The sequence below is a fragment of the Protopterus annectens genome, chromosome 17.part0, assembly GCF_019279795.1.
Source record: "Protopterus annectens isolate FY-2018-M chromosome 17.part0, PAN1.0, whole genome shotgun sequence".
In the NCBI taxonomy this organism is placed as follows: domain Eukaryota; kingdom Metazoa; phylum Chordata; order Ceratodontiformes; family Protopteridae; genus Protopterus; species Protopterus annectens.
This window is the reverse complement of record NC_056751.1, coordinates 68,869,065-68,890,873: the sequence shown is the minus strand read 5'-3', so window position 1 is coordinate 68,890,873 and position 21,809 is coordinate 68,869,065. Positions and strand designations below refer to the sequence as shown.

The 21,809-nt window shown below is 39.9% G+C and overlaps 1 protein-coding gene across 1 annotated transcript in view; it reads right to left on the bottom strand.

The window, feature by feature from the left end:
* The window catches only part of DNAH6 (dynein axonemal heavy chain 6), a 5,071,261-nt gene that overhangs the window by 1,247,510 nt on the left and 3,801,942 nt on the right, over nucleotides 1-21,809 (bottom strand). Inside the window, exon 58 of the mRNA XM_044059309.1 lies at nucleotides 12,506-12,670. Within this exon, the coding sequence (XP_043915244.1) occupies nucleotides 12,506-12,670 (165 nt within the window). The remainder of the gene's footprint in view (nucleotides 1-12,505; nucleotides 12,671-21,809) is intronic.

The following is a 21,809-nucleotide window of genomic DNA, read 5'->3' as shown; positions in this document are numbered from 1 at the left end:
AGAAGAGTCTTTGAAACCAATATAGAAGTTGGAGATGGCTGCTAGTTGAACTTTTATTGTGAAGGCAGAGACTCCACTCTCAAAAAGGAATGCCAAGAATTTCAGGATTTAATGAAATGGGGCTCAAAAGAGGTCAATGTCATTCTGCAGGGCCCAATATACAAACTTTTCCCATTTTGCTAGAATACAGCTTTCGAGGAGAAGGTTTATGAGACGATAGTAGAATGTCTCGAATAGGGGAAGAGAGCATTGGTTGTCTGGCTACTACTGAAGTGGAGATACCAACCCATCAGCTTGATATTGTGAATGTCGGGATGTAACATGCCTATCGGGTGGGACAGAAGATCTGGAATTGGTTCCAGTATCCAAAGTTGTTTGACTGGTAAGGCCAAACTAAGGGGAACTAAATCTGTTCAGGCCAAAAGGGGGATATAAGGATTATTTTGCTCTTCAACCTTATGGCTTTCTGAAGAAATTTGGGAATCAAAGGTATTGGTGGAAAGATGTAAAGGAGACCAGGGGGCCAATCATGGAGAACAGTGCCCCTCAGGTCTTCCCCCATTGGGGGGATCAGGGCAAAATAGCTGCTGCATTTGTTGTTCAGGGGAGAAGCAAATAGACTGCAGCAAGTCTGGCCCCATGACCGAAAAATTCTCTCTGACACTCTCTAATTGAGGGACCACTCGTGAGGTAGAAGAATTGACCTGCTTAATCTGTCTGCTATCAAACTGGACATCCCTGTAATGTGCATTGCTATAAGAAAGCGGTTTGATGAGATCACCCATTGCCACACTCTGAGGGCTTCTTGACATAGTTGATAAGACCTGGTTTCTCCTTGTTTGTTAATATACTGGATTACTGACATGTTGTCTGTATGAATCCCAAGGCTTGCATCTAGAACACAGATATGTAACAAGGCCTCTATTGGGGAGCAAGTGCCTTGGACTGTCTTTCCACTGCAATGCCCACCCCCACCCCAGCAGGGAGGTGTCTGTGGTCAATATGGCCTTGTACTGATGGGGAGAAAAAGGGCGTCCTTGTAGAATCTGCTCTGAATGAGTCCACTGCATTACATCTTTCTTGCAAACGTTGGTGATTGAAATTGGTGTGGACATGGGATGGGTAAGTATTGAACACTATGCTGCAAGTAACCACTAAAGAATTTGCATATGGTATCTGGCCAATGGTACAAGAGTTATGGATGCTGCCATGGAGCCCAATGTTTGGAGGATTAGTTTGGCTGGCACTTTTTTCTTGCTGATTATGCTTGAAACTTGTGTCTGAATTGTCTGTAGTCTTTGTCATGGGATCATAGAAAGTTACTAGGCTATTGGCCCTGAGGCTCTTACAAGCCTAGCCAAGAATTTAGCCCATGTTCCAACAAGTCAGCACCCTATGCCACTGTCCAGCAGGGACATAGGTGGAATCCCAGGGGTGTATTTTCTGTTCCCCATCCAGTTATCCAGGTTGCACTTAAAAAGGTTTAATGAGGTACTCTGGTTTATGTGGAGAGGTAGTCTATTCCACAAAAGAGGGAGTCTCTGGGACACAAATCTGTCCTGCCAACAAGTCCTATTGATGTCACAGACCAGGTTGAGGTTTTGCGTGTGGGTTACTCGCAGCATGACTTGTGGATATGCAGCAGTCCCATCAGGGCAGGGTCTGAGATTGCTTTGTATGCCAGACAGAGGTCACCTTTGAAAAGTCTGTAGGAGACGGAGTAGAGGGACAGGGCTTTTAGCCTCTCTGTGTAGGGTAGATGTCTGAGGTCCTGGATTCTCCAGGTGAAAAATCCTGTGGTCTCTCCAACGGCTGCATGCGCTTTCTGAGGTACATGCTGACAGGGGCATTGTATTCAATAATCGGCCTTAAAAGGGAAGAATACAAGGATGTTATGACCACCTTGTTCCTGGATGAGATACCTTTAATAATGAGGTGGGCCATGTAGAAAGCTTTCCATACAATGGAGGCAATATGGTGGTCAAAAGTCAGTTTGCTATCAACCTGGATTCCCAAGTCCCTCACGACTGATTGCATGCTTAGTGCCTTATTATCAATGTGATAAATTGTGGGGACATCATTTTTCCCAAAAAGGATGATGATGATGCATTGTTTTGCATTCAGTTTGAGGCCATGTTTCTGGCACCAGTCATTTGTTTGGATGAGACCCTCTTGGAGGATGTTCACATCACTAGGGGAATTGATGACAGCACCCAGCTTGCAGTCATCTGCAAACTTGGTCAGCCATAGCCCACTAGATTTGGCCTGGCCTGTGGAGGAAGAGGAACTATGGTATTTTTGTGTTTAAAGTGGCACCTATGAATTCTAGGGCTTGGGATGGCTCTAGGTGACATTTTTCATAGTTGACAGTTATTCCCAAGGAGGAGTGTGAAGGCTACCAGCCAAGCCAGATAGAATTTTATAGATAATTCTGTCATTTGTAAATATTAATGTAAGCCACAGGCTTGTCTTAAACGGAAAAATGCTGTTACATGTGGAACTGCAAAAAATGTAACAACAGTGCACTCTGCTGTAAGGAAGCTAAGTCAAGCATTTTATGACTGTCTTTGATCTTTAAAGTTGGCTCCAGCCTGTCTAGGTGAAATAATTATTGCTATTGTTTTAAGGCCAGAGTTAATGGCCAGAATTTGCATGCATAAATGTCCTTTATGGCTTTGTTTCCTGACCAGGTGTGAGCTTACTAAAGAATGCAGCCTGTAGCCTGGGAACCCCAGGAAAGTGTGAAGAATGATGTAATGTGAACCAGGAATACGGTTTTAAAAAGAGAGAATCAGAGAGCATTAAGCATTTTTGTCTTGACCATCCAACTCATCAGCACTCTGCCTTTGCTCTATATGTAAGTTTATATTAGACTTGTGTTTGTGAAATAGCTAGAAACTAGAAAGATTAGACTAAGTGGTTTTCTGTGATGTCAGAAATGTACTACTGAATTATTTTAAGTATTTCTCTGTGATCTCTGAACTTTTGACTAGCACCGTGTAGTAATAAGTATTGTCTTGTGTTGTTATTATTTATTATTAAATATTTTAAAACCTTTCAACTGTGGCTGTTTTGTGTAGAGATAATTTAAGCTCTAGAGTACATTGCATGCATATAGTGATCCTGTACCAAGTCACTCTAATAAGCCTTGACTGTTTAGTCACACTTACCAGTTGGATAATAATATTGTGCAGTAATAATTGTGCACCCTTTTAAGGGCCTTTGTGTAGCTGCTAAATATTAGTGGGTGGTGGCAGCTGATAGTACCGTATAGTCTGGGAAAAAGGGGCACAGCTGGAGAACCTGTGCCAGCCTTCCCCAGGAGTGTCTGTGTGGTTGTATAAACTCTTCTCAATGTGTGTGTGTGTGTGTGTGTGTGTGTGTGTGTGTGTGTGTGTGTGTGTGTGTGTGTGTGTGTGTGTGTGTGTGTGTGAGCTACATGGGCAGGGACACAAAGCACTGATTGGACAGAGAGGGTGCTGGAGGTTTTAGCTTGCCCACTAGGCTGAGATCTGGACCCTATAGCTGTGCCAGTAGGGAGTCTTATTGGGGACTTGGAGAGCAGGGGAGTGTCCAGCCCCGGACTGACTGTGATCTCTGTGTGCTCTTAAGGGAAATTGCACTTTACTGTGTGTATTTGTTATCTTTTCCTCCTATATGAGACACCCCTCACTGGTGTTAGTGGTGAGGATTGAGGCTCCTTGACTGCTGGGCCAGGGCATGGGCATCACAAGGAGCACATTTGAAGAGCCTTTTGTCTGGCTTCTATGAGTTGAAGCCCGGTTGTGGCAGTGAGAAGCCAGTCATTTAGGTATGGAAACACTTGGAATCCATGCATTCTCAAGTGAGCAAGATGGTAGTGACTGGCTCCCAGCCAGAAGCATAAGAATCTCCTGGATCAGCTGTGCATTTTTATGTGATAGTACATATCCTGGAGATCTATGGAGCACATCCAGTAATTTGTTTCCAGGAAAGGAAGAATGGATTGAACCGTGACCATCCAGAATTTGGTTCAATGAAACGAATTGTTCAGTTTGCTGAGATCTTGAATAGGTTTCCAGTCCCCTGTCTCTTATTTGGCACTAAAAAGAACCTTGAGTAAATTCTGGATCCTATCTGTACTGGAGGGACCTTTTGGATGACTTGATCTTCTAGCAGCTTTTGTATTTTAGTGCTGCTTGATCCCCTTGATTGGGTGGCACATACAGGATTTTGTTTTGCAAGAGGATGGGGTTAGTTTGAAGAGAATAATATAACATCTGGATATAATTCCCTGCACCCACTTGTCTGACGTCATCTGTAGCTATGCTCTTTGTTGTATGGAAAACCGGCTCATGACTGCCTCCAGTGGAGGGCACTCAGGCCTCCTTTCAGGACAACTGGAAAGGTTTACAGAAGAATGAATCTTGGAAACCTTGGTTCTGCAGACCCCCCCTCTACTGTGTAGGCCGCGTCTACCATTGGATCTCCTCCCTCTGCCCTGGGGAGCTGTCACTACATGTATTGAGAAAGGACCCTTGGGACATTTTGAACCACAGTTTTCCACTAGTGTGCTGGTTCCTTGAAAACAGTCTCTGACTAGTGGAAAAATGCATGCCCACTGTAGAAAGAATCTTTTCATTCTTTTCACACCTAGTGAGTGTGTCTTTAGCTTTGTGTCCAAACAAGGATGTGCCATCAAAAAGAGCATTGACGAATGTAGACTTGAAGGGTTCCGCAAAGTTAAACAAATGCATCCAATCGTGTCTCCTGAACTGATAGCTCTTGTCATTCCTTCAGCTGCATGAGAAATAAGCCTCATGGAAGAGTTGAAAATGGAGGTCAGGATGGCTAACTGAGAAGGTATGGAGTCCAAAACCTTGTCAGAAATGGCTCCTGTGAGGGTATTCGAAAGTTCTTTAAGCAGATTCCTCTGCACCTTGTAAAATGTGCCAGGTAATTCAAAGACTGTAAGGAAAAAGGTCGATAAAGCATAAACTCACTTCACTATCCTATCCATCATCCTGGACTCTCTATTAGGAGGAGAGGAACATCTGCCAGTTCCTTGCTGGTGATTCCCGCCACAACCATGGCATCTACTGGTAAGCCTTTAGTCCAGAAGGGTTTGTCTAAGGGTGCAGTTATGTTCTTGTCTTGTCTCCGAGGTATTGGTTCAATAGAATCGGAGGCTTTCCACACCCACTGAGAGATGAATTCAATGAGCTCATCAGCGGGGGGAGTCAACCAGGAGGTAGATGGTTGGGTGCCAAAGGCCTGAAGGTACACAGATTCCTCTGAAGTAGGACTGTTGGACTGCCAACCACCTCTCTGTTTCAAAATTTCCAGGATGTCTGCAAAGGAGACATGATCACGAGGTGATTGTGGGGATCCTTTGTCTTCCTCGAAATCTGTGCCCTCAGTGTATTATGATTCTTCAGTGGAATCAATGTGTTTCCTCTTACACTTTTCTCTTCCAGTGAACCTCCTCTATGGGATGCTCTGGGGAGGTATCAGACTAGGACATTCCCAAGTGTGGGTGTTCCTGAAGCCTTGACACCCGCTGTACAGCTGGATGGAATGAATGAGACCTAGTGCAAGGAGTACCTTGGAAGGCTGTTCCAAGGAGGGGCTGAACCGACTATTATCTTGGAACAGACAAGGCCCTCTCCATTGTCTCAAAATCTGATCCACCCAAGGTGGGAATGGAGTCTTGGACCAAAAAAGCAGAACTTGGCACCCCCTCTGACCAAGGCAGATCCCTCCCAAGTCAGAAGTTGGAGCTGAGCTGTTCCATGCCGAGGCTCTGAGGAGAAGAGACAACTATGAAAAAATATGGGTCAGCTCAAACTCCTTGGAACTGACAGAACAGGTATGGCTATGGGAGGTCTCTGGTTCTGAGCGAGTCAGAGAACTCAGGGACCCAATTGGCACCAATGAAGAAGACAACTTCAGAAATGAGTCAGTTGGCACCAGACAACCTGGAGCCAAGGGCTCTCAACTTACCTCAGAAGTCAAAGGAGGAAAGGTGCTTGGAGGGCCCCGACCCATCGAAGTAGGAGGCCTAAAAGAACCAGTAACTCCTTGCACCCAGAGTATCTTCCTCACCAATCTTTCCAGCTCTTTGTCAGTTAAATTTCTGGAAGAATGGGCGGGTTTTGTTGAAGAAGGAGGATAGTCCAGGAAAGGGGACGGCAGCCTATCTGGAAAAGGGTGGATGGACAAGGCATACCTGGAATTAGGCATTGTAATGAATTCCTTAGTTGGCATTGATGATGCACTATGGTTTGTATTCATTCCTTGAAAAAGCCTGGCAGGAGCTGGGTGAAAGCGCTTGGATTTATTGGTGTATCGTGGTTCATTAAAATTTGTGTTCTCAACTTTAGCTTCGGGTCCTGTGGCTTTGGATACAATTTAGATTTGCTGTGTGAGCTGTTTTGTGTTTGTTTAAATCATTTTATTGATAATGATGATGTTGAAGCAGTAGTCTTTCCTGAAGGCAGTACCGAGGGAACTGTCAGTACTGTCTGTTGAGTTGTTGATTCCAACGAAACAGGTGGAACTGACAGTTTAGACTTTTTAATAGTTGGAGCCAACAATGGTATTGGCACCAAAGAACTCAATTTCTTTGCCTCTGAAGACTTGGAAGAGGAGCTTGAGGAAACCAGACTTGACTTGGAGGATCTAGATTTGTTTTTGGAAGGATCTTTTGATGATGACCCAGAAATGGCCTCACCGAAGGAGGAGGGTAACAACTTGTTCAAATTCAACTTGTTTTTACTCTCCACCAGAGCCCGATGGATAAAAATGACAAATGGAGTAGTCTTCTTGTAAATGGTGGGGTGCTAGACAGAAAACACAAAGCGAGTGCTGGTCGGAATAGGGGATCTTGTGAGAGTACTTCACAAATCTCTTAAACCCTGCAGGCGTTTTCTCTTTCTCCTTGCTTTTCTCTGCCATAGTCCACATGCACACAAACATTTACACACACACACACACACACACACACACACACACACACACACACACACACACACACACACACACAATTATGATAGGAGGAGATAGTGAAAAGATGAGACTTGTATTTATATATACATATATACATATATGTATATATATATATATATATATATATATATATATATATATATATATATGTGTATATGGGTCTACTTTAGAATACCGACACGCCACTTCGCCGACACATAAACCACCGACACCAGATAACCGACAACACACAAAACCGACAACGCAAAACACCGAACACCATTACACCGACACACTAAACGTAAACAACACATTACACTACATCGCATAGCCACTAGCCCTAACCCAAACCCTAACCCTAAGGTCCGACACTATCGCACACTCACCCTACCTGCACCCTAACCCTAACTCACTTAACCCACCCTAACCCAAGGTCCGACACTATCGCACACTCACCCTACCTGCACCCTAACCCTAACTCACTTAACCCACCCCTAACCCAAGGTCCGACACTATCGCACACTCACCCTACCTGCACCCTAACCCTAACTCACTTAACCCACCCTACACTAAACTCCATCACGATCACACACTTACCTTACCCGAACCCTACCTCCCTACTTCCGACACTACCACACACTCACCTATCCCACACCCTAACCCAAAATCCCACAACAACGCACACTTACCTTACCGATCCTAACTCCGTCACAATCGCACACTTACCGAGACGCCACACGCTACCCTAGTCGCTGTATCCGCTTATCGCCACATCACCTTTCTGGTAAACTTACCAGTCGGTCATTTCGTCTCCCTCTTCCGCGTGTCGGTCAACTCGGTTTAGGCACATCACCTTGTCGGTAAACTTACCTGTCGGCCATTTCGTCTCTTCCGCGTGTCGGTCAACTGCGTTTTCAGTAATTTAAAGTAGACCCATATATATATATATATATATATATATATATATATATATATATATAGATAGATAGATATATGTAGAGTTGAAAAGGGGAATACCAGCAATGGTAAAAAAGAGAGCTACCAGAGGGTAGAGGGTAAAGTACTAACAATATTACATAAAAAGTACACAAAGTAAAAATAAAAAGGAGGTAAACAGCAAAAAGGGTTGTGACAAATGCAGAAAAGTAAGAATGACTAAAAACAGGAAAATAATACTAGGTAAAAGATTATAGAAGAAACACTTATCTGAAATGCTCAGAAGTAGGCAAAAACCCATGTCAGAAGCTTATAGCAGCAAATGATATCTGTGGTAATAAACCACTTGCATTGTGGGTAGAGGGGAAACTCAAGATTTTTGGTTGCTACATGCTTTAGAAAGCAGCAGAGTCGGTTCTGAGTGATTGGAACCGAACCCATCCATTGAGGATAACATCCATTAAAATTAACTTTAACTTTAGATAGTGAGTTAAAGAAGCTGCAGTAATACTTTTCCCAACAATGAAAAGGCATGCTCACCATAGATATGCTTTGAAATTAATAATGAGGCATCAGATGGCATCTGCTTAACTTGTCCACTTGTGAAATGTCCGGTCCCGGAATATGTGTTGTTACTAAAAGTGCTGTTGTTTTATAACCCATTCCAATATCCTAATTACTTCTCAGCACAGGGGTAGGAGTTGTTTTTTCCTTGCTTTCTAATATATCACACAACAGCCATGTTGTCCAAGTGGATAGTTATTGCACCTTGGGGAAGGTGGACCTGGAATGCTTAAAATGACAGATGGACAGCCCACTTCTACAATGCATTAATGAGCAAATGGGATTCTTGTTGAGTCCATGCTGATTGAACTGTCTGCCCAATCCCAATGAAGATGTTCCATGGTTACAGTGATTGTTGAAATAGGAGGGTGAACTGGGCATCATGTTATAAGTTCTTAAGCTGAATCCACCAATGAAGGAAGACCTGGACAGCGTGATCCTATGAAACACTGGATCCTGCATTTGTGACCATTATAGCCTTAGGGTCCACTGAAGCACCCCATATACTATCTTGCTTGAGTTATCATTTGTACTGAGGTTGCCAGGAACCCTAATATCTTTAGAATCAAAGCAGCTGCTAGTGCTTGATGATGGAGTAGAATTTTGATGGACTCCTGAATTGAATGCAATCTGTCAGTGGGAAGAATTGCTCCCTTTGTTGTGGTCCAGGTAGCACATGATGAATGTCAATTGATGAACTCGCTCTAACTGCGATTTTTCTTTAATGGTTTGCAGGTATACCCAAGGGCAGGCACAGGCAGAGCAAGTTTTCTCTTGCTCTGGCAAGAGACTTCTTTGACGTTGTGGCTATTAAAGAGTCATTCAGGTATGGATATATAATTATCCCTAGCAGTCTGAAGTGAGCTGAACTGGAGCACTGCACTTTGTATAAACCTTGGAGGGGGCTGTCATGTATCCAAAGGCAGGTCACTGAACTGGTAATGACTGGTTCCCACTCAGAAGTGGAGGAAATTCTGGGATACCTTGGCCACTTTATATGGAGGTAAGAATCCTGGAGATCCAAAGAACATAACCAAGCTCCTTTCTGGAGATAAAGAAGGACTGACTGCACCACAACCATACAAAGAATAATGAATTTCTGAACAAATTGGTTTAAGTGACTGAAATCCAGTATAGGCTGAAGTCCTTTCTCTTCTTGTGCATCAAAAATAATCTTGAGTAAAACCTAGATCATTTTTGCTCTGGTGGGACATCCTGGATTGCTCCTTTTTTGCAGAAGGTCATCTTTTAAACTGCTGCCTTTTCTTCATGGGAAGAGATGTCTGGGAGGGTTAATGATGGCACTGGTTGTGTAAAAGAAAAGTATACTGAGTAATCTCTTGGTATTATATTCTTGATCTGACTGTCTTCTTTGTGAAGGCCAGAAATGCTTTGGATGCAAGAAAATTTGGCCCCAGCTGCATCTAGAGGGGAACAATTGGGTGGCCCCTTCAGGAATTCTGCTGCCTGTTCCCCAGTAAAAGAGCCACATAATCCCTGGTTCTGTGGACCACCCCTATCTCGAGGGTGGTAGCCATTTGAAAACCCACTGCATCTTCAGGAGGTTCTAGGTCCTCATTGCTCATATTGGGGCTGTGGGAACTTCTAGAACTATAGAGGGGCACAAAACCTAACTTTGACAGCATTGAACCATCCTGTTCACTTTGCTGCAACTGTGCTTTGATGTTTGGTCCAAATAAGGTGAAACCATCACAGGGTACTTTATCAAAGACAACCCTAACAGATCCATGAATCTGGCTAGCCTACGCTAGGCCTGTCATCCCATAACAATGTCTGAGTATCCTGCTCACTCTTTTCTATTTAGAGGATTTTAGTACTTACATGGAGACTGTGGCTATAGAATTCAATGTTGGCACCTCACCTATGACTCCATTTGTTTATGGGTGTCTTTAAGCAGCAATATTTTGAGGGATTCTACAGCCTTGCTGGTTAGTTCCCTCTATAAAAAGATCAAATGAATCTGAAGAATCCTGTCTGGCTTTTGGGGAATGTGTTCTGCTACCTTGGACTGTCTCCATAGAACCTGACAAACTAAGTCTACTGTCTTGTCATCTTGTCATATGGTGAGACCAGACCTGATGAAGCCCAATCTAAGGGTTAAAGGACTCATCTGTTTAATATTTTTTTATTTTCAATAAAGGCATATCAATTTTTAAACAAGTTATAAGTTCCTGATTACTCTGAAGTCTTAAATGAACTTGCCTATAGTTTGTGATTCTTTTTTTTCCCCTGATTTCAAGAAGTCTCAGACAGTAACTTTGTTTCTGATGAAGTGCCAGTTTTCCTTGTGATTTAATGTTTTTCCTTATGGGTGGCAAACACTTTATTCCCCAAGTCTAGAAAACTATTGCACCCCACTGCAAGGATCGTTTTTATATCTATATCTATCTTATCTATAAAGATGGCTTTACTGTAAATAGAGAATGGTTCAAAAGGGCTCACATATTTAGCTGCTCGAAACAAAAACAAAAACAAAAATAAATAAATGAGTTAATTAACAGTATTTCCGTTTTACTCCAAACATAACCATTCCACTGCATTAAGCAGATGTGTGAATGTATGTGCATCTCATATTAACTGCATAGTTAAACCTTCAAATGTTGACAAGCAGTCCAAATGATCTGAACAGCAATCAGCAATTCCTAAAAGACCATCTATGTTAAAAGGCATTGTTAAAGATGTTAATTCTAAAGGTAACATCCAACACCTACACATTAATTTTATAACTAAAACATGACCCCAAACTTTTCTGACAAGAAAATTTAAACAAGAGGTGCAAGTACATTTATGTTTTGTTTCCACTGAGTAAGGTCTTACTACAAACATCTGTTGCTGGTCTGCCATTTTTGCAGTATTTGTAAACTACAATATGTTTTTGGCAGCAAAATAAGTCTTTGTAATACAGCTATTTAAGTGTAGTAAATCTGTTAAACAGTGGTGTTCAATAAACAATAACATTAGAATATATAGAGGGATATTTTTACCCAAGGAAATTATCAGCAACTTGAACATTATTATATTGTTTCATCTGTCATGAAATGCAGTTACACTGCTTCATGGGTATAGCTGAAGCAGCATACAAAAACCTGGAATGGAATAACAATGTGATATGCAAAGGAGCCGGTAAATGATCAAATCTTGTTGAAATGGAGCTTCAAAAGGAAAGCAGGATCTCTTAGATAGCATGCTTCTCTGTTTCTTTCTTAACTTTATTTAAATAATTATTACATTCGGTAGTGATGAACACTAGAAATAATATTATATTGTCATTGGGAGGTTAACCAACCTGTCTCAATGTAGCTATGTAATATAGCTGACCTCTCAGGCTTCATATTTGCTAGCACTTAAAGTCATTGGAAAGCTTCTTAATGGAATAATTACACTAACACTCTCCAATGGCCTGTATTATTCTTACTTATCAGACAGTATATAAAATGTTATTGTCAGAATTTTTAAAATGGCCATAAATAGCACTATTGCCATAATACTGTCATGGCTGCCCAAATACTACTGACCAAGCCTATTCTTTGCCAGCATATGGCAGTTTGAATTAGTACCACACTTAGAAACTGCATAAACATACAATAATTTAAAATTATCTGTTGTTACTATCAATATCCTAATATAACAGTTTTGTACCTTCATAACTTCAGTGATGAATAATCTCATGTTTAAGCTTCATAACTGCAATGATGAATAATCTCATGTTTAGTCATCTCAGCCACATCTTAGTTTGCCACTACTCTTTCCCAGCTTCATTATCAAATATAATGCAAAGTTAAATGTTGGAATTTTTATACAGATGTAGATTTCTTGTTTGAAAAAGGCACACAATGATTATATCACACCGCTGAAATGTCAAATATTTCTCTTCCATTTTCAAAGCAATACAGTTTAAAGAAGCTGACTACACAGCCTTGCAGTGAGTGTATCAATCATGCAGTAAGTTTAAATTGCAATTATAAAGCATAAACATTCTGTTCATTTGACCATTTACATTTTCATTCTGGCAGCATACCTCAGGAAGATAGTGTGGGTTAGCCATCTTAGTAGTCATGTAGAATCTAAAGTTTTTATCATAGTCAATATCAGAGTCTCCAAGGCGAATTAGGGTTCGTCCACCAGAAACAAATGTCTGCTTCAGCAAAACTGGTTCCAGAGCAGGATCTAAGGATTCCTTGAGCTTTCAGAGGTAAAAGGCAAAATAAAATTATACATGAACATTTCTAAATGTACATATCTGTATTGCAATTTAAAAATAACTGTGTTAAACATTCTTATGCTAAGCTTTTTCATGCTAATTTTCTAATGCGGTCAAGGACTCCTCAGATTGGTGTTACATTCTGAATCCCTTAATGACTGTAGTCTAAACATTTGCATGGACTAATTAAGCAATAACCAACGACATGGTGTGGTATATTGAAGATTTACCCACAGCTGGTGTGGTTTAATTACAAGGGTGAAGCCCGAGTGATTAAACAAAGGCAACCGAGGGTAAATCTTCAATATACCACAACCACTGAGTCAGTTATTGCTATTATACAATGACATTATTTAAGAAAAAAAAAAACTTACTTTTCTTAAATAATATCTTTGTATAATGGTGGATTGCTGTTCTTCTGCCAGTTGTGGTATACTGCTTCTGCGTTTTGATGTACTGTTCATGCATATGGGACTTGCTTTCCCACACATACCCACTATATCAAGGCTCTGAAACGGAAGCAACGGAGAAAAGAAAGTATCCGTTGCTCCGTTTTCTCTCTCTTTTTTTTTACTGAAAAAAAAAAAAAAAGGTTTTGGGGCAGTTTATACCAATGGAAAAAAGTCTGGGCAACCAGGCCTTTTTCTGTTGGTATATTATGGGATTTACAATGGGCACGCTGGTTGGGCTGGCCAATCAGCATGCACGTTTTAGAATATTAATAGGGAGACATTGTATAATCTGCATTACATCCTGTTGGGGTACTTTCAGAAGATACCATGAGTATTACAAGAGTAGTAATGGAGCTGATAAATGCTACAAGTAAATATGACAAATTTTTATAATGTTGTTTTAAGGATGTATTACTTTTAATGAAGAAGAAAGTTATTTCGTTCTTAATGGAGTTCATGTGAGGCACAATTACAATGCATAAGTCTTCAAATGAAAGTCTTATCAGTTTATTATGTATTAATGGTGTAGAAATATTCCTAATTAAGCTGCCTTCAGAACATTTTGATAATAAAATGGCTGACCTAGCAGAAAAAAAGGATTTCCTGTTAATTTATAAATCAAGATTCCAAGTGTCACATCAAAGAAACTTGATAAAATGCAAAATCTAATTCTGCATATATTTTGTCCTACATGTGACAGCAAAGTTTATTTTCTACATATTGTTATTTTAAGCAGTTGCTTTAGCTAGAAGGGAGAAATTAGTTTGCTGTGTCACCATCACAGAGGAGTCAATACCCAGTTAGTCTGTAATTATCTTCCTATTTCTTTCCTCAGTACTCGTTGATGTTACTAGAATATTTGTCATTCCCTTAATCCCTTCAGCAGTGTCCATTTTAAATTTCACTTTACAATCATATGAAAAAAAAATTGCTATTTTATGGGTTTAATTTTCTAAATGTTGTGAACTATGGCTAGCAAGAATGTTAATCCTTCTCCAGATATTACTATTGTACAAAATAAGTTTATATATAAGTTAATGGGTACCATGTGCAGGTGTTCAGGTCAGGCTAGATTGGCACCTTCCACACTGTTCAAAAAAATTTTCTTTTTCTTCCTAGGACAAGCGCCATGCGGTACTGAAAAAAAGGAAAAAAATGTGTTTTCTGTGTCTCTATTTCTGAGTTTGGAAGTCCAAAGAAGCCTTATTTGTAAAAGCAGAGCTTTAAATAATAATAATAAAACATTCAACATTATCATATATATCAAAATAAATGGTGTTTTCTACATTTTCTGCCCAAAAAGACTACTGAGTAGATGATCTAATTGAAGATATATTTTTGTGTGCACCCCTGTGTTTACATATGGGGGAAGTGAATTTTGTTGAATCCCCCTTTGGTCATCACTTGTTTAGTCAACAAAAATTAGTCAGCTACACAGATGTTCGACAGGTTTGTGAGACTGCACAGTTCCTGGGGTTGGGAAATACACTCTTTCGCCAAAACTGTGTGATCTCGGAGTTAGTATATATAATCATCATGGGGTGTGGGGGTTGTAGCCCTGACATGAGGGGCATAGGGGGTGTTAACCCCTTGCAAAAGACAATGTTTTACCCTATTTTTTAAACTTTTGTTCTACATGCACCAAGAGTTTTGCTTGGCACATGTGTAGTAGCATATTAAAGTTTGCAAATTCAACCTTTTGTGGTCGATATTGTGACTGTCAATATTTGGGCCATTCTGTCATTATCAGTAGATCTATTTGATTTTTTTCCAGAAATATATACATATTAAATGTAACCCATCAATGTCAACAGCAATGGTGGTATTTAATCAGAAAACATGATGTACTTCAGACATGTCAGACATGGCTCAACATTTACCATTTCTGCTTATTATGACACTATGTCAATAAGCATATGTAGTTTACTTTTGTATTCATTAAATTATTTTATGCTGGTAGTAATATGGGCAGAGGGGACTCATTTTGTGGAGGAGTAAGTCTTGACATATACTATTTGCCTATGCTGTGATCCTTTAACAATCTTCCATGCCTTCCTTTAGTTATGTTGTGTATGTGTATTGAAGAGCATGGCATCTGTCTGAGTGTTCTCAGCAAATATAACTATTGCCTTTCCAGCAGTAACATGTACCGAAAAAATGTGCAGCAGTTCTGACCAGATGCTGTATTTAATTATTCACAGTGTAATGTCTTGTTTTGTAAATTAAATAATTCACTTTGAAGATGAGGTTGGCTCATGTGTTCAGAACCTTCCACAATTGCAGATCATAGAACACTAACCAAAGTATGAGAAAATGTATGGTAAAGCAGATGAAAAGGAAACCCCATACTGCTCAAGATGGCAGACTAATTGACAGCATGAGCAAAAATTACATTAAAATGCTGAAATTAATCGAACAGTGCTGAAAAAAGCTTTCAAAAGTATTAATAGCATAAAATGACTTATGTAGCATGATTAGGGGGATGTACACAACTGATTCTAAAGATCGTGTGGTGTGATTTTTAATTAGTGTGGACAAGCTTTTAGAAAAAGTACAGTTGTATAAGTTGCACTTGTCCATAATGGTAGATGTTTAAATTCCTCACTGCTGCAGTAGCATTTAGGCTATAGAGGTTGTCCCTTTCCCCAAGACACAACAATCATCCATCTTCCAAAAGCTCTGCCTTCTTCCCGAACTTTCATTGTGGCTGCTGATTCAGAAGACCTGAGAAGGAAAAATCAGTAGTCAGAATGAAGAAACGTCAGTACTTTTTTTCAAAATTAAAAAGGGGCATGTTCATCTTAAACCACTAAAACATGTAAAAGCTAACAGTTTTGTAGCCCAACAAGAAACTGTATACAAAACAGGGGGTGGAAGGTGGGTACAGCTACTACAGTAGTGAGGAATTCAAACATCTACTGGTAAGGGTAAGTGCATCTTATAGAACTGTACTATGTTCATTATTCTCACTCTTGAAGAAGCCTTTAGGCTATATGGGTTGATTACCAAAGCCTATTCAACAAGGGAGGAGGAAGGATATGGATCCAGGAACCCCTGGAAATGATCCCGGCAAAACTTAGATCTGGAACTAGAAAAGAAATCAAGTTTGTAATTCTTTGTAAAAGTTTGTAGAGAGGACCATGTAGCTACCTTTTGAATGTTTCTAGACACTAGTCTTTTCCATTATACCACCGTAGAATAGATTTGCCATGGTGGGAATAATAAAAAGCAATAGCTGAGGACAACCACCTGGAAATTAACTATTTAGATACAGGCTGTCCTGTTTTTGTCCCATGATAGGAAATACATAGCTGATCAGCTTTTGTAAAGGACTTAGTTCTGCCAAGAAAGTATCTGAGCTGCCTTTGCACATCCGGAGTATGTTGAATCTTTTCTATGTGGTTTTTAGGTTCAAGTAGATTGATGGCTTAATTCAAAGTTTTTTATTTATTTATTTTACATTTGTTAACCGGGCTAGTCTAACTGGATATATGTCCATTTTCAGTAGAGGTCTGGGGAGAAAAGCTCCAAGCATGAACAGTGACAAAGTTTACAATATATAAAAAGACACGTAAAATCACAGTACAGAGGAAACATTGGTCAAAAGAAAAATTATACTAAACACAATAGTAAGTTTGAGCAAGACCCAATTAGGAGAGAAAACCTTTCATTTTATCCTCATACTATGAAGGAAAGTGTAGTGACTAGAATTAGAGGCATAGGTTAGAGGAGTAGAGAAAGGGGTGAGAGCAGGAAGGGGAAAGAGATATCAGTCTGGGTTCACACATGGACAAAGTCAGTGAGTTTTAAGATGTTCTTTAAGATGTTTTTTAAATAGAGAAGTAGAAGCAAGGGTTGATATTTCAGAAGGAAGCTGATTCCAGTTTTTACCTGCTGTGTTCGAGAAAAGTGAGTCACCAGCTTTGTTCTTAGATTTAATAGAGGAAACTAGGAGCTTATTAGCAGAGCGTAGTGTAGCCAGATTTTTGTATGGTGTAATCATATTAGTGAGGATAGGGGTGTTGTTGGGGTGGTATAGGATCTTTTGGGTGATAAGTAATTGTTGACAAAGTATATGGTTCTTTAATTCTAGCCATCCCAGTTGTTTGAGGTTGAGGCAGTGGTGAGTTTTAAAGGGGGAGCAAATGATGAATCTAGCTATGCTATTATAACAGGTGGAAAGTTTGGAGAAGTTGTTTTTAAATAGGTTAGTATATATAGCAGAGGCATAGAAAAGGATAGAAATAAGGTGGGTCTGGGCAATAGTTTTTCTGGCAGAAGGGGTAAGGAAAGGTTTAATTCTATAGGGGGTACCAAGTTTTTTATTAACAGACTTTATAATGGAGTTAATGTGGTCATTGTAGTTGAGGCGATTATCAATTGTTACACCTAGTAGGTGGGTTGTAGTATCTTAGGTTATATTGGTAGCATTGTTAGAGGTTATTGAGAAGAATGGATGAGGTGATTTATGAGTTGGAGTAAAAAATCAGTAATTTCGTTTTTTTTTGGGGATTTAGGAGGAGGCAGTGTTGCATAAACCAATTTTCAACATTATGGAAAACAGTTTGGGTGAGGGACTGGAGAGAGGCTATGTTCTTAGCTGTACATATTAAAGTAGAGTCATCTGCATATTGAATGCAGGTGGCTTGTGGAATGTTTATGTGTAGATCATTAATAAATAAGGAAAAAAGAAGGGGACCTAAGATAGAGCCTTGGGGTATTCCAATATTTACTGGAGGTAATGTAGACAGATTGTTATCCCAAAGTACTGCTTGCTGTCTGTTTTCCAAATAAGACCTAAACCATTGTAATGCTTGTGGATCGAATGAATTGGCTTTTAGTTTGTCTAGAAGTAAGTTATGGTTAACCATATCAAAGGCTTTTGACAGGTCAATAAATAGCGCAGAGGAAAAAGAGTTATTGTTACAATTTTTGTTTATAGAGTCGGTGAAGGATAGCAGGGCAGTTGTTGTGCTATGGAATGGCCTGAAGCCATGTTGGCAGTTTGCCAGTAGATTATTTTGTGGAAGGTGGTTAAGTAGTTGTTTGTGAATGCATTTTTCCATTATCTTAGCAATTGGGGAGAGTAAGGCAATAGGCTGAAAGTTAGAAAGCTCAACAGATAATCCACCTTTATGTACAGGGATGATGTGGGATACTTTCCATATGGTAGGGATTTTGCCTTCTGAGATCGTTCTATTAATAAGGATAGAGATGGGATAGTCTATGGCTTTTGCAGCAATTTGTAGGTATTCAGCTGGGAGATCGTCAGCAGAAGGGGTGCAGGGTTTCAATTTTTGAAGGAGCTTACAGATGAGAGATGTAGGTACAGGTTGTATTTGAAAGGTAGGAGATGAAGTCTTAGAGGTATTTAGTGGGGAAGCAGTAACAGGAGGTAAAGAATTGGCTAGGGTTAGAATGGCTTCTGTAAAGTAGTTATTAAAGGCATCAGGAATCTGGTTGGAGTTATTTTGGTTGAATCCTGCAGGAGCAGGAGTAGTAGAGTGGCCTGGCTGAAGAAATTTGTTTATCCCTGACCAAAATTTTTGTGGAGTTTGTTGACTTAATTCAAAGTAAACCCTGAAACCACTATGGACAGGAATGATTTTTTTTTTATTAAAGAGACCCCATCCCTGTGAAAAAAATCAGATAGGGCTCACCCACCATGCCTATTTGCAACTCAGATACTCTTCTTGCAAATGTCAGAGACTGAGCAATGATGAGTACAGTTTCCCAATTAAAGAACCTTAAATCAGCTTAATGTGCAGGTTCAGAGAGTGACAGTCAATTTCACCAGCACAAAGTTGAGATCCCAAGGAGGAACATCCTGTTTATAAGGAGGTCTGAGGTGTAAAACTGTTCAGAAACTGTTTTAGAAGAAAAAGAGAAGGAAGAGGAGTTTCCATGAGCAGACAAGCTGACATGGCTGCAAGAGTAATCTTTATAGAGGAATAAGGGAGGCCAAGCAAAGTAAATCATACAAATATTTGAGCCCCAGTGGTACAAAATCCCCAGTGAGACCCTGGTTATTGGTTATGCACCAACTAGAAAATTGCTCCCACTTTTACCAATATATGATTTTCTAATAGCAGGCTTTCTTGCCTCCTTTAGTCCTTGCTGCATATCTTCATGAAATAAGTGCATAAAAGGTACTAGAACTGAATCATCCAGGTGCTCAGTGGAAATCAATTGATATTGGGGTGTATCAATCCCCCTTCAATTGTTTGAGTAGATCCAGTCTGTAAAGAAGCTTGTGGTAATTTCCTGTGGCCAGTTCCATAACTAGGGAAAACTAATGCTACCTGGGCCAAAAGGGGGTTGCCACAATATTTGTGGAGCATCATTTTGAATCTTTAGAAATACCCTGGATATTAGTGGAAAAGGTGGAAATTCAAAAAGGAACATCCCTTCTAAGGGAAGGAAAAAGCATCTGTTTTCCAGGCTTGCTTGCAAGTAGCCCTAGAGTAAAATTTATTTAGTCTTCTGTTTTGAAGGGAGGCAAACAGATCTACTTGAGGTGTTCCCCATAACTGAATCAATTACTGGAAGATCTCTTCATTCAATTTCCATTTATAACCATCAGTCCTGCCTCTGCTCAGTTTGTCTGCTGCTATATATGGTTCTGATGGGATGTAAGATGCTTGCAGGGTAAATGAATGCTACAAAGCTAACTGCCAAGCCATCATAGCCAGCCTGCATAGAGGATATGTCCTTATATCTTCCTGTTTGTTTATGGATCACATGATTGTGGCACTTTACCACTTGAAGAGGACCTGGTACGTATACACGGTGGAGAGACTTCAAGGCATGGATCCCAGTCAGCATCTCCTTTATGTTGATGTGCTTTGGTCTGGCTGAAGGATTCCACTGGCCATGCACTTTTACCCCCATAAAAACTACTTCCCAAGCAAAATCTGATGTGTCTGTTGTGAGAGACTGGTTTGGGGTCTGAGGAGAGAAGGGGAAACCTTGGTTCAGTTGAATTTGTTGTCTCCACCAATGCAATTCCCTTTTTATAAAGCCCAAAACTGGGATTTGCTGCTCCAGAGAATTCAAATGTTAGGTACATATGTTTTTTAGAAACAATTGCATTTTTCTCAAGTGTGACCTGGGAAGAATAATCATGAGAATCATAGAAGTTATGAACTCTAGGATCCTGAGAAATTCTCTCGTAGAAATCTGAGACTGATTGGAGAAGTTCAGGAAAGATTTCAGATAAAAAATCTACATGATCTTATGTCAAAAGACCTTTTGAAGAGAAGTATCTAGAAGACAGTACAGAAACACAGTCCTGTGAGATGGAATCAAAGATAATTTTAAAATGCTTATCTGGAATCCAATATTGGTAAAAAAAAACATAACCCAAGTTAATAACTCTTGACATCTGAGTAAATACTTTGCAAAGATAAGCATTTATTCGAAATAAGAAAAAAATATGAGTGACATTTAATCTGCTACAAGCTATGACTGGAGCTAGCTAGGTGTGAACCCATTTGGAGCTGTAGATAAACTAAAGGTAATGCAGAGAACTGATAATATGACCCAGAAACAGAGAATAATAAAAATTTCCTGAAGCCTGTGGCTATGGGAATGTAATAATAAATATTCTTTCAAGACTACCATTAACCCACAAACAGAAGAGAGAGAGAGAGAGAGAGAGAGAGAGAAATGATAACAGAGAAAGTTCAGTTGCATAAGTCCTACTTACTTGTAACAGTAGATATTCGAATTTGATTTTACTGGATATTAAGTTCTTTGAATGTACTCTGGTGATGTTACTCTCTGCCGAGAAAATATAGTTTAAATTGCTATTACATTTTATGTATGGTAGCTTAATATGGTTAAAGTGTGCAATTTTTAACACTGGTTTGGCACATTTGTTGAATTAAGTCACTAAATAATGACATACATTTGAGTTTCAGACTTCATATCCTTCAGAAAAATGCATGTTGACATAAATCTTATTATCTAGCAACTGTTTTTGGAAATTATGACATCTCATGTTTATTCTTTGCAAAGTACATATTAACTTGTAGTTTCTTCAAAACTGAGTTAAATAAAATGTTTATGATATGTTTATGTTAGGGAAAAACTGAAAAACAAATTTAGAAGTTATGTACTTACCATAACGTTCCATCTGAGTAGGTGGATTCATTTGTCTGCAACCTGTGGGTTATGGATCCGATATCGGATCCGAACCGGCATGGTTTATCCAGCTATGGATCCGAGCTCCTAGCTCCTCCCCTCACCCATAATGCCCTGCTCTCCCTACATGACCTCAGATCGAGTTTGCCCTGTATCAAATACCCTAGTAAAGGGTAACACATTCTATGCAGGAAACTGACAAGGCCAGGGGGATAGGAGGGCGGGATGGTTGCAGACAAATGAATCCACCTACTCAGATGGAACGTTATGGTAAGTACATAACTTCTAAATCTGAAGTAGGAGATTCATTTGTCAGCAACCTGTGGGACAGAGTCCCCAGCTACCTGAGTCTTGGGCCGTCATGGAAGGATATTCCGAGCACCGGAGCCAAAGGATGCTCTACCTCTAGACGTGATATCCAGCTTGTAATGAGAAATAAAGGTATGAGATGAAGCCCAAGTGGCTGCTGAACAAATGTCATCCAGAGGAATCCTAGCCTTAAAGGCCGCTGATGTAGAAACAGA